The following is a 13471-nucleotide window of genomic DNA, read 5'->3' on the forward strand; positions in this document are numbered from 1 at the left end:
GGTTTCGCATCGGCCATGCAATGTAAATGTGATCCTGTGGTCTCCCTTTCCAACTCTTCGTCGATAGGTACATATGTTGGTTCACTTGCTCTGTCTGAACAGTTGTTTTTTGTTCTGTTAAGAATTATTTCTTACCTCTTTAACAGAAGAATGTGGCAACAGCTTCTCAGATTTGCAATATTGTACCATAGAGCAATATGGCATACACCATCAAACAACAGAACGAGTTAAATGCAAGTCATTCTGGACCTGAAACCTATGTCTGAACTTTGGGTGATCAAACAAGGTTGATTTCCCCTGCAACTATGCTACATTCAGATGCGGCTCCTTCAATGATACATTCCGTAGGAATTTAAAGAAAAAAGTTCGAAATAAATTGCTCAGATTTGCAGCATTTGATGAGTGATTGGACCAATGGTCTCCTGCTGAAGCCCAAGTCAGCCGTCTCATACATCCCGAGAACGGCACGCCTCAATATTGACATTAATGTCAGTGTTTTTTTATAAAAGAAATTGTTGTAGATGAAAAAAAGGGCTAAGTCCACAATATCTGGATAAAAAGTTCTTCGAGCCTCCAAGATGACAGTCATTGATCTCATCAAGCCATCGTCATGGACCAACACATCAGATCCATAACTGCTACAGCACATATCTGCTGGTAACCGTTAACATTTGTGCTGCAGACAGGTTACCCCCTGTGCCAGACCATCGAACCATCCTAACCTCCACAAATGAGCGAAATGATCCATGAACTGTTCCGTGGTTGGTTCAAATAAAATCTATGAGCTAAACCGACTCATAACATGCTTGACTGTGGACTAGGGTTAGTTAGAGATAAGAGTAATGGATTAGAATTGTATCAAGTAAACCTCTCTATATAATGACAAGAATTGTATCAATTAAAAACTAGCAAGAAACAATCAATCTAGTTCCCCTCCAGGCTCCAGGCTCTTAAGCACAGGATCATTCCCCATAACAATCTTCCTTCTAGGTTGACAGTGAATCTTTGATTTGTATAAAAGAGGGTCCCACCCCATCCCGTCCTAGATGATACCAGCAACCAAACACATGGAGTATTACGGCATAACGCATCAATGAAGGAGAGCTTCACCTCCAAAGCTGGCGCTGGAGGGTTTCACTGCCAGAGCTGCCATTGGCATGACACAGGATGTAGAGACTCAGGAAAGAGTCAAATAACATAAAAGAGCTAAAATTATTTCAATTAATAAGAGAGTGGGCAATCCGATCGAATTGAATCAATGTATATGTATTATATCTTCTTAATCAATTGTAATCTCTGCATGCATTGCACGTGTTACTGTCTGTCATAGACAGTAGTCAGGCACGGAGATGTCTTTTTCAAGCAGTGTCGCAGAAATTTACAGTAAATTCACATATGATATATCCATAGACGTTTGCCATAGCTTGGTTATAGGAATTCTAGTCAACAGAACAACTTCACCAAATACAAATAAAAGGTTCTTCAAACCTCTAACATAGTTGGTCCGGCAAACATGTCTTGGTAACATTTTTTTACCAGAACATGCATCATGTTACCACATCCACAATTGAAGGAAAGATTTTGTCAATTCTTTAAAATCTGACCCACAATTGAAGGAAAGATGTGTTTTTTTGTTCTTGATGACAATCTGATCATGGGGTACGCCATTATCATGCAAAAGTTCCAGCAGGCCATTTAGCATAGGATCCCTTCGAACCCTTTGAGTCTGAGCCAAAAATTATAAAAACAATATTAACCATCACAAGGTGCTGACAAGTAAATGATCTTTCTTCCCGAATGCCGGTGAATCTTTGGTCTAGATTGAACTACAACATGAAAAGCATACGAGTTTTAACCTGATGGCAAAGGCATCAACTTTCGTACAAGGAGTAGTGAACATGTGGACAGAAGCAGGAATATACCATCATGTTCTTGCTAAGTTCCAAAGTAAGCTGCTCCAGATTAGGTGAGTTCCAAAGGAAAACTATCAGTGGATCAAAGTCTTTATACCGACACCAGCCACCAAGCGTCAGGGTAGTAAGATTGTTGAATGTTGGGCACCATTGCAAATTCTGTTCCATCTCCAGCTGCACAAGGTTCATAATATCAGGGCAGGATATAGAGTTCATCCCATAACTTAGCCCATGTTGGCAAATGAATTAAGAGCAAGCTAAAATCATGTGGCGTGTACTATTGAGTAAGAAATATAGTTTCAAGACACAACATCTGGTGAAACCACAACATAACAGGAAATCATGCATAACAAAAAATAGTCCATACCCGGACGTCACCGCGTCGACAGCACGCACGTTTGCACCAGCTGGCGTGCGTCCAGGAAGGAGATGGCGCGGGTGAGGACGTCGCTGGGGAGGGCGTTAATCCTGCACGCCGCGCCGGAAACGCCCTCCGGGACCACCCGCGCGTCGCCGGAAGCCTCCGCCATGGGGTCGGTTCACAGGGACATTCCGTCGAACAGGTGGTGTTCAGACAAGCTGCGGTGTTGAGAAATGGCGAATTAAAGAGCCACGAATCCGCAGATCAGAGCGAGCATGGAGATCGCGCAAGGAACAGCAGTATGGCAGATATACTCAGATCGAGATGGTAGCAATCGAATCGAATCGAAGAAGAGGTGGAAGGAAGCGGGAGCAAACCTGTTGCGGTGCCTGTTTCCTGCCTGCGCACTGAACAGAAACAGCCGGCGCCGGGTTTAGTTTACTTGCCTTGTTAAGGCAAACAAACCTGTTTTTATTTGTGTTCCCAGTATTCCCTTCAGTAAAAGGAAAAAAAAAGTCATGCGGCTAAAATATCAGAATTTTGTCCAGAAAATTTGTTTATATCGGGTTTACAGCTTTTAAGATGGTAACTCCATCATGTTCGCTGACGTTCATACGCAAATCACGTCTAACATCTATATATATAACAATTTAAATGATTGTGTCAATTTATGGCTCACAAATAATATGCCCAAAAATTAATTATATAACCTTCTAGGACCGGTATCCATGGCCCACCACCAGATTCAATCAAAGTGATTGTTGTGTGCTCAGACTCCACCAAGCACGCTGCAAAAGCAAAATATGTATAGGAATCAATCATACATTGCCATATCTTATAGCACAGAAAAAAACGAATCCATTGCAGATTGCAGGCCGCACATGCAAGCGTAGGCGCCTAGGCGGGTACGTGGCGTGCGAAGAGTGGCTACTTCGGTTTGGAGGGGCCGAGCGCGTGCCCAGGTGGGTGACACTGGCCTCGCTGCGGGCGACGTGCCGCGTGCGGACGGGCCGTGTGCATCTCCCATATTAACATCAACAAAATACACCAGGGTCTGAATACCTGTAAACAAAAGGATATGAGGCATATCAGATGGAGCAATATTGATATCCCTTTTTGCACACTGCAAACCGGTTTTGGTGATTATACCTGTAAACCAGTACTCTTGCCGATATACCTATAATTTACATGAATCAAAAAATGGCCCGATGTCATCGCAGAAGAAACTTGGTAATTCATAAACTGTTAGTACTGAAAAAAAGAGACAGAAATAAACATCAGTCACAACATTGAAAACATTGTGGCAACAATTTGTAGTTTCAACATTAAGCATTCACCTTTTACCTGAAGGATTGACTTGACAAATAGCACGTGGAGGTGATGCAACATTTTCGTGGATAGTACGATACCGCGTTTAATTTTAACTAGAGAAGGCAAGAATCATTGAATTGTAACTTTAGCATTCTACAAAAATAAATGAAAAGTGTAAGACATGCTCGAGTAATGACTATATTATCTGGTCTACGGTGTTAGAACCTCCTTGTATACTATATTCTTTGTATACGTGCTTCTTTTTTTTTCCTTATCATTTTGATTACCCTGGCCATTCCCTTTCTTATTAGCATTTTTCTTTTCCTTCTTTTTAGCCTCTTCCTCCTCTGCCTCTGCATTAGACAGGAGAGCGAGGATCTTGACATTCGTTCTGGCTGTGGCTCTAGACATAGCAACATACAACTGACCATGAGAGAACACAAGGTGGGGCAGGTACACACCCACATTTGGTATAGAGTTGAGCCTAATAGGGAACTGCTTCCTTTTAAATTGGAATGGGAACATCTCATCATCAGAGGGGCACAATGCTATTCGAGAAAGGAAAACCCTCTTTCCAGCATGCTGTCCCAGCACAATTTTAGCATCGATCGAATTTCTTTGGAAGCCTCGAATCACCAGCCTTGTACCATTGCACAGTCCATTTGCAGGGTCAATATTCCTAAGCAATGTGATCGGGCAGCCGATCTTGAGCTTTAGCAAATGTGGAGGTAGCCCGTTGGGAGTCAATGTGTTAAGGAACTCCGACGGATAGTAGTTATGCAGATCATCAATCGCGGAGTTGAAACTATGGTACACCATCTTCCCACCCTGGAACATGCCGATCATCTTCATATTAATATTGTCCACCCAATCATTACGTGTGGATAGAATCGCTCTGGAGGTGATGTAGTCCTTGGTCATGTTTGCATTGAGGTTTGGAAAGATGCATTCAATCAACCTGTCAAGATCTTTCTCAGAATCCTCAAAGTATGGGACATATATCGTCAGGACGACATACATCACCATCTCCGTTAACCTCCTCTGCGCCACCACCAATGCGTAGTAGATATTCCACAAACCACGGGTCACTTTGCACCCTCATGATGCGCATGAGCATAAGGTGGCGCATGGATTCCCAAAGATACGACCTCTGTATAGAAGCATCGACTATCTGAGCCCTGGATCCTTTCCGTACAACAGGGAGGACCTGTCTGAAATCCCCACCAAAGATTATAGTCTTCCCACCGAACGGCAGATCCTGCCGGCCCATTATATCATGTAGGCTGTTGTCTAGGGCTTCCACAGCTTGCCTCTTTGTCATAGACGCCTCGTCCCAAATGATGAGAGACCCTTGCTGCAGCAGCTTTGCAGTACCACTCTGTTTGGTGAAACTACAACAACTACCATCCTCAAGAGTAAGGCGTATCTTAAAACGTGAGTGGGCCATCCTCCCACCAAGCATTATAGACTTGCGACACCAGATGTAGCTGTAGCAACGGCAAGCTTGTTCTGACTATGAAGGGTTCCGAGAAGTGCCCTGTACAAAAATGTATTTCCCGTGCCACCAGGTCCATCCACAAAGAACAAACCGCCTTGTTCGGTGTCGACATTGGACATTATCTCTTCGTAGGAAGCCCTCTGCTCCTCATTTAGGGAATCAGATAGTCCCACATCTTTTGAATTCTGGTCAATGCTTGCCTCCTCAAATATCCCGCGAGGGATACCACTAGCGTTGTCATATGCGTCGTCAATTTTTGGGAGAGGGAACGACCTTATGTCCTTCCCCATTGATTGCAACATATTCCTAATGTCAATCAAAACTATCTGTTCCACCATATTTGGGTTTGGATTGTTGCGCCTGTAGTCTTCTGACATTGCATCAAGGTATTTTGTCCACAACCCAAACACATCATTCAGCTTGCAGAATACCAATATTGTCGTGAATAACCTACGCAATGAGGATGGCATATGGAACAAACTATTTTCAGTAAGACACTCATCGAGTGTATTATCTTCTTCGATTAGGCCTCGCCTCTCCGCAGCTTCACGGAAGAAGGGCAGGAACACACCGTCAACAGTCCTCAGGTCCCTGTATGAAGTAGCCCTAGCAACATGGTTTAGGAGAACATGAAGAAAGTAGCGGTCCCTCAGCCAGATGAGCCGATACGAGTCTCATGACCTAGGATACAACGTTTTTCCTTAGTTTCCAAAATTTACCATTAGACTCCCAAGTATAATGCTCCAAAAAGTCATGGTACAAGATTCCTCGAGCTTCCTCATGAAGCCTGTTGTAGTCAAAGTACGCTGTCAGCATTGACTCGTCGGCACCTAGACGCTTGACAACCCATTTGATCTTGTCCCATTTATGATATGTAACCATATGCATGTCGGGAAGATGAAGCTGTAGCTGCTGCACTGGTGGATGGTTCTTGTTTAAGTCAATGTCGTATATCCTCCACATCGCTTCTGGAGGTGTCGCCTACCGGGCCTCTCTGTACTGCGTGATCTCATCAACGTTTTCCTTGTCATCTTTTTTTCCAGCCTCCCTAATAGCCACAGACACTCTGTCATGGCCCTTATATATGTACTTGAATAGGTATTTCATGGATTTAATGCTACTACATGCCTCAACATTGATGTGGCAATTGAAAGTACGCAGTAGGTATGGGTTGTATGGGACGACCCACTGATTGTCCAGGATGTGACCTCGCATTATTTCCTTATGACCATCATCGTGTTGCCGATAGATGGGGTACGAATCCTTACCTTGCGACGTTGAATCGCAGAATGGCCATAGGTAACGCTTCTTGCATGAAGTACGTCCCCTTGTGCATGGACATAATGGATTTAGCATCCCGCAGGGGCCATACATCATATGCTTCGTCACCATCCTGTAGAGGTTAGGGTACTTCTTCTTGTTTGGTAGCTCAGCAGAGATAAGTAGGTTATTGTGACGACTGACCCCAAATCTCTCGAGTTAATCTTAATCCGAGTTCCTCATCCCCCTACCTCAGCTTCCCGAGTTGAAGTGCTCAACCTCCAGTCCGATCCCGACCCCTGGGAATCCGATCCCTCTCCGCTGGCCCCCAGTTCCGACCCCACCGACCCCAACTCACCCGCCGGATCCTTCTAAGTCTTCCCACAACGCCTCCCTTCAATCTGAGCAGTGGACCAACCGAGACTGACTGGTGGACCCACAAAATCTTTCCCTCAGATCTCCCGAGACAGACGCACTCGAGTGGCATGCCCGCTTCAGAGTTCCTCCGCCGCGTGGCTCAACTTCTCTGACCCCCGCCGCTCCGCCCCGTCGCCGGCCGCGACCGGATGTATATCCGCGCCCCCTTCCCCAATCGCAGCGGAAGCTCCTCTGCTACCCTTTCTGCAGCGTCTCGCGGCTCGCGCCCATCATCACCTCGCCGGACCCCCCGGCTGCGGAGCCCGATGCCTCCCGTCTTTTCCGCCGCCTCTCCACCGTCGCGCCGCCCCAGATGCGCTACACGACGATTCCTCCTCCGCCAACCCCGACCCCGGCCGCGACAGCTCCTTTCTCGCCTTGTCAGAGCTGCGCCCCGATAGTCTGTTGCTTCACGCTCGCCCGCGCGACCGCAGCCCGCCTGCCTTCTCACCTGTGCGCCCTCGCTTCTAGCACTGTTCCCTCGGTCACGTCCATCAGATCCACCGCACGACGACGCCCGCCTCCGTCAAATCTCAACCACCGGCAAAACCGCGCCTGCGCCGCCCTGTCTCTGGTGCCCAATGACCGACGGTGTCACCTCCGAAGTCCTGCACCGCCACCCTGCTACTCAATCGCCGCCTGGGCAGTGCACTCCATCGCTTCTTCCCAGTCTTCGCGCTGCTCCAACTCTCTCTCTCTTTCGCACAGCTATAAAAGGGAATGCCAGAGTCCCGCCGGAGTCCCCTTCGCCATCGCTGCCCTCCCACCTTGCTCTCTGTTCATGCTCAAAGCGCTACCGCCTAAGTCCTTGAGGAACTCTCCTCTCCGCTCCACGCCCGCCCTTCCAATCCACCCCGCCGCTTACTCCTCCGCGCTGTGCAAGAGCTTGCTTGTTTCCACAAGAAGCGCCGCCGCCGCTGCCGGAGCACCGCCAGGCATCGCCGCTGCAAGTCTTAGTGCTCCAGTTCCTCCGCCCAAGTCTGCTCCTTCCCGACCCCAAGCTTCACCTGTGAACCGAAGGTAAGCTGCCGACCCCTTTTCCGCCTCGTCCGACCCCTTCTGTTCGTCCGACCCTTTTATGCTCGTCCGACCCTATCCGTTCGACCGACCTCTTTCTCCGTCTCGCCCGACCCTGTCTATTTCGCCGACCCTTTCTCCGCCTCGCCCGAGGGCTCGGCTGTATCCTTTTTCTAGACCCGAGGGTATATGTGTAAAGATTTGGAGACTTCTCTACGTTAAGTCTGAGGACCCCCAGCACATCTATTCTTCTAGTCTAAGGGTCAGATCATAAGTTCCTTCCCCTCCGACCCTTATATCTTGATCTCCACCAACTCAAGTGAACTTCCTCACTGATTCCGTAGCCTTGCTACGAAGTTTCTAAGCTAAAACTCGCAAGTGTTGCTATTGTAATAATCATCTAAATGCTGACCCCCTGCATTGCATTTTGTGTAGCGTTGCATCTCGCCGACGACTTCTACGAGATGCACCCGGCGCCAGAAGACGAAGCTGCAACCGAGCTCCCGCTTCCAAAAGCCGAAGCCGCCCCCGCAGAAGACCCCTTCCCTTCCTCCTCATTTGAAGGCAAACTCCGGAGCATGAACCCAGTTTTTCCCAAACTTGCGCATGCCTTTTCCATCTTGTTTTGTGCATTTATGTATAGGTGTTGTTTGAAATCGTAGATTGCATGACTTAGTTTCCCTTGAGTTGAACACTAGTCTGTTGGGTCCGAGTAGTTGCTATGCTTAATAGGGAGCGGTAAAAGACGAGTGATCTCCTGTCACTCGCGAGTTGTAGGAGTTGGTTGTTTTCCTTCTATCACAACTATAAGGACGATGGACGGGGCAGGGTTTTGGTTAACTCTTTGGTGGTCGGCTGATCGCCTCGTCTGTCTATGAAACTTATTAAGGCCCGACAGTGGTGGTGTTTGTGATCAAGTGTTTGAAAGTACTAACCTCATACTCAGTATGGGATGAGGAAGCCGAGTACCGGATTGAACCTAGACGTGAGCGGTCGCCCCATTGTCCTTGGAACAGAGTTTCCCCTGCGGCCGCACGTGGTGGCAAGTGTGGTCACAGAACGGCAGAGGCCGGGTCTGTGGAACATTGCACCAAAGGAAATGGGCCCGACACGGGTTAGGGAATTGATGTGGAAGGCCGACACAGGAAGCGACCCTCGGTGGTGCGCGGATGTCGTGAGGTTAGGTTCACCATGCATGGGTAAAGAACTCGAATCGATTCGTCTGCCTCTCACAGTTTGAGACTACTTGATCGCTATGCTACCCTGAGTAAGAAAGGAACATGATGATGACATGGTTTTGATGATGATGTTATATACCCTTGGTTGGTTCTATGTTTGCTTAAAGTAAGTTGCCAACTTAGATCGATTAAGGAACCTAGAATCTGAGCTAAAACTTGAAAAGAAGGATCTACATAGTGCTTTTGGCAAACAAACCCCTCAGCCAAAAAGCCTTGCATGCCTAGAAGTGATGGAGTAACTTACTCCCGTCGGTTAAGTCTTGTTGAGCTTAGTAGCTCAGCCTTGTTGTGGCTTTTCTTTTTCAGGTGAAGTTGCTGCTCCCGAGTCCTCCCCTGTTGGCACTTGGCCGCCCCAATTCCCTCCGGGTTGGATGGTCGAGTGGGATCCCTCCTCGGACGGCGAGGAGAGGGATCATTGACGTCTTGGCAGGCCTCACCAAGGACGTTCGACCCCGACGAAGTAGCTTCCGCTCGTTTTTGCCTTCTGTCTATTTCGTTTGAACCTTGTAAAACTCTAATGTTGTTTGTTGTTGAACTAAAATGGTCAATTTGTTTAACTTGGTGGACTTGTTGTATTCTCTGGAACCACTCACCTTCGTGTGGGTTTTGCTAAACTTGGTCCTGTCAAAGTGGTTAAATCGGAGGAAATCCGACGGCATCTCGAGTTAGCCCGATTAAGGCCGAGTGTCGCATGTTAGGCGACTTAACCGTGCCTTGATTTAGCTAATCCGAGGTGGATCCGCCACAGTTATACTATTCAGGACCCGTGATCTTGTACTTCCTTTGCATTATTAGCAAAAAGTGTGCATGCGGTAAGCCCCTCCTCTGGAACTCCATGACATATACACATGCACGAACCTTTCCAAGTATGTCCTTTTCCATCAACATCCTCTTGAGCTCCTCCAACTTCGCCCTGAACACTTGAGTTACAAGATTTGGACGGTCCTGTGGACTCTGACCGGGATAAAGCTCATTCTTGATCTCATCCCAATTAGGATTGCATGTCATTGTGAGGAAGATATCTGGTTTACCAAACTTTCGCACTAGAGCCATCGCATCCATGTACCGACGCCTCATATTACGGGGCCCTCCGATGAAAGTCGGCGATAGCATAGTACGCTTACCAACCTCATCAGCGTCTTCCACCCCCGTACACCAGCTGTCAACCAAACCTTGGTATAGGTCAGCCCTAAGAATATCCTGATTATTGCGGATGTAGTCTAGAGCGAGCTTTCGATCATGACATAGGTGTCGATGAAAAACTGCTGGAATAGATGCTTGCCGAATAGTATTGATTAAAAATCCTAGACCGCATCTGGAATTTGTAGCAATAGTAATCATGCACGGAGACACATTTATTTCCAGCAGACCATCCTCTTTACCAAATGATCCTATGTTATGGTAGATTTGGCCATAGGCACGAAATGTGTAAATTCCACAGTTTCACATATCGGTGGTCACACGATCAAGTTTACAATATAGAGAAGTGAAAGAGAAGTGGCCATTGAAATGTCTGATGTTTGCACGGAAATGCCTAGCATCAGCGTCCGAGCTCGACCAAAGTCTCACAAGTTCTGGTGGTGTCTCAGGGGTAGAAAGATGAATCTTTCCACTAAGACAATAGAATCCAGGTGGCTTGGACTCAAACTTCTTTGCATTGGCTTGAGCATGTGCATCTCATCAGGGATATTGGCATAAACTGCATCGTATGGATGCGGTACATCGGGTTTGTTGGGATCTTCATTAGCTGTCTCGAGATCTACATCCTCATCAGCATCCCAATCATCACCTTCTAATAATTAGCATGAGTATGAAGTGTTAGATTTTAGAAATAAGATAACTCAAGTGTTAGATTTACAGCCTTTTCTAAATCATGCTCCATAAAAAGTATGGTATCATCCGCATACTGTAAGATGGAAACCCCTCCCTCCACCAAATGAGGTATTAGGCTCCCAATTTGGCTATCCTCCTTAGCACGAGAGATAAGGATAGCCAACATATCAGCAATGATGTTGAAAAGCATTGGAGACAACGGATCACCTTGTCTTAATCCTTTTCTTGTTTGGAAATAATGGCCAATGTCATCATTTACCTTTACTCCAACACTACCACCTTGCACGAATTTTTTGATCCATTCACACCATAGCGGATCAAAACCCTTCATGCGAAGTACTTGCTGCAGAAAAGGCCATTTCACCTTATCATATGCCTTTTCAAAATCAATTTTGAAAAGCACACCATCTAACTTCTTACGAGCTCATGAATGGTTTCATAGAGAATGACCACACCTTCAGGAATGTGTCGTCCTGGCATAAAGGCAGTTTGTGTAGGTCTAATCACCTTATGTGCCAAGTTCGTAATGCGATTAGTAGCTACTTTAGTGAAAATTTTGAAGCTAACATTCAGAAGACAAATTGGTCTTTATTGTTGAATTTGCACCGCATTCTCTTTCTTAGGTAAAAGAGTAATCACCCCGAAATTCAATTTGAACAAAGGTAACTCTCCAGTTTTTAATTGGCCAAAAAGTGCTATTAGATCATTTTTTATGACATCCCAAAATGATTGATAAAACTCCGTCGGAAACCCATCTGGTCCTGGAGCCTTATTATGCTCCATTTGAGAAATAGCATAAAAAACTTCTTTCTTAGTAAAATTAGCTGTTAGAAGCATATTCTCTTCAGCCGACAGTTGAGGGATATCATCAATGTGCTCCTCCATCAAAGAGAAACTATTTTTTCAGGCTCACCAAAGAGTCTTTTGTAATAATCTGAAATATAAACTTTTAAATTCTCTTCACCCTGAATGGTTCCTTCATCTTGCTCTAATTGGAAGATTTTCTTTTTTTGATGTTTTCCATTTGCAATAAGGTGGAAATATTTAGTATTGTTCCCACCTTCTTGAACATGTTTAACCTTAGCGCGTTGAGCCCATTTAGTCTCTTCATCACGTCTAAGTTTGTTCATGTGATCATTCACATCTTTTAATCTATCCTTTTCTATCCATTCAAAGGACAAATTTCAGCTTTAATATTCAACTCATCAATTATGGATAATAATCTTTCTTTCTCTTTTTTGTATTTTCCACTTAGATTCTTGGCCCATCCTTTCAAGAATCGACACAAGTGCCTAATTTTATTCTGCCATCGCTGAATGGGAGTATATCCAACCGATATCGAATTCCACTCCACTTCTATCATCTCATAAAAACCATCTTGTTGCAGCCAGGATAGTTCAAAGGAGAATCTAGCCTTATTTCCTAAATGAGCGTGGTGACCAGAATCAATTAGCAGCGGTGTATGGTCAGAACCCGAGCGTGTTAACGCGCGCACCGAAACTAAAGGAAATTTTTTTCCCATTCTACACTTGCAAGAATACGATCCAGCTTTTCATAAGTTGGTGTGTCCCTACGATTGGCCCATGTAAATTGCCGACCAAAGAGAACAATTTCTCCAAGATCAAGACTCTCAATTATTGCATTAAAAACAAAGGGCCATCGAGGATTAAAATTATTATTGCTTTTTTCCTCCCTCTTTGCGCAAGATGTTGAGATCACCTCCTAACAACATAGGAAGTGATTCCGTCTCACACATCCGCACCAGCTCAGACAAAAACTCAGGCTTGTGTGAATCTTGTGTGGCTCCATACACCGGCAGAAAGACCCACTCAAAACCATCATGCTTACAACGAATGTGCAGTTTAACACAAAATTCTCCGGTCACAACATTCTTGATTTGAAGAGTTTCTGTATTAATGCCCACTAAAATGCCACCAGACCGCCCATGTGGCGGTAAACAAAGCCAAATAAAATCTTTCCCGGCAGCAAGACTATTTAGAAACGAAACTGCAAAATTAGATCTACCCGCGCGATAAAATCTAACCCATGTTCTCTTATTGACTCTTTAACAAAAAAAATGTTTTCCAGGATCACGAAAACCATCACTATTCCATGTCATCCCTTTTAGTCCTGCCATTAGGAGTAAGTTTTTTTATTGTGCTTCTTCGCACATTTGTCTTATCATAAGACTTTCGTCTACGAGAACGAACCACCTTCTTATTTTGAGCCTCAAGATCTGAGAGATCCTCACAAATTGGATCCTCTTCATCTACCAGATCGTCACACAAATTTGAGGCCTTTGAAACTACTAAACTATGGCATCCAAAAACCCCATCATCTATTTTTTGCTCATTTTTTTTAGCATAGTTAAAGACCTATTTGTTTCAGTATCTACTATCAATTTTGCTGCCACACACCTAGTTTCATTGTCCCCGCCCATAGGTACTCCAATTCGGCTAGCCCAATCTATTATTTCTTCTTCAGTAAAAGCTAGAATAGAAATTTTCTTATTTAAATCGGTACCTTGACCCTGCAGGTTATCACGTCGTTGTGCGAGCGCCATAGCTCTCTTAAGCTGGGTAGCGTCAGCGTTAGGTTGAGCTTGCAGTCTTCCACTTGAGCG

General features: G+C 45.5%; 2 protein-coding genes and 1 long non-coding RNA gene across 3 annotated transcripts; all 3 read right to left on the reverse strand.

The window, feature by feature from the left end:
- Window positions 1-1366: 1366 nt before the first annotated feature.
- Window positions 1367-2862, reverse strand: LOC117836923 (uncharacterized). Its single transcript, XR_004636203.2, has 3 exons — window positions 2652-2862; window positions 2281-2492; window positions 1367-2087 (listed from the first exon to the last, which is right to left on the reverse strand). It is a non-coding gene; the product is annotated as an uncharacterized lncRNA (long non-coding RNA).
- Window positions 2863-3043: 181 nt separating this feature from the next.
- On the reverse strand, window positions 3044-4611 carry LOC140221188 (uncharacterized). The gene is made up of 4 exons (XM_072290499.1): window positions 4014-4611; window positions 3463-3525; window positions 3252-3336; window positions 3044-3062 (listed from the first exon to the last, which is right to left on the reverse strand). The coding sequence occupies exons 1-4, from the start codon at window positions 4609-4611 to the stop codon at window positions 3044-3046; spliced, it is 765 nt and encodes a 254-aa protein (XP_072146600.1).
- Window positions 4612-5046: 435 nt separating this feature from the next.
- LOC140221189 (uncharacterized) lies at window positions 5047-6046 on the reverse strand. Its single transcript, XM_072290500.1, has 2 exons — window positions 5844-6046; window positions 5047-5689 (listed from the first exon to the last, which is right to left on the reverse strand). Exons 1-2 carry the CDS (start codon window positions 6044-6046, stop codon window positions 5047-5049), a joined length of 846 nt encoding a protein of 281 aa, XP_072146601.1.
- Between the last annotated feature and the right edge of the window lie 7425 nt (window positions 6047-13471).

This window comes from Setaria viridis, chromosome 9 (genome assembly GCF_005286985.2).
Source record: "Setaria viridis chromosome 9, Setaria_viridis_v4.0, whole genome shotgun sequence".
NCBI classification, from domain to species: Eukaryota; Viridiplantae; Streptophyta; class Magnoliopsida; order Poales; family Poaceae; genus Setaria; species Setaria viridis.

Excerpts from the sequence above, each read along its gene's own strand:
- LOC140221189 (XM_072290500.1), bottom strand. The coding sequence starts at position 6,046 with ATGTGGAGGATATACGACATTGACTTAAACAAGAACCATCCACCAGTG. Across the intron at positions 5,690-5,843 it reads GAGGAAGCTCGAGGAATCTT|GGCTACTTCATACAGGGACC; the intron begins GTACCATGACTT and ends CCATGTTGCTAG.
- LOC140221188 (XM_072290499.1), bottom strand. The coding sequence starts at position 4,611 with ATGGTGATGTATGTCGTCCTGACGATATATGTCCCATACTTTGAGGAT. Across the intron at positions 3,526-4,013 it reads CCACCTTGTGTTCTCTCATG|TACTAACAGTTTATGAATTA; the intron begins GTCAGTTGTATG and ends TCTTTTTTTCAG. Across the intron at positions 3,337-3,462 it reads CGGGCCATTTTTTGATTCAT|GTATTCAGACCCTGGTGTAT; the intron begins GTAAATTATAGG and ends TTTTGTTTACAG.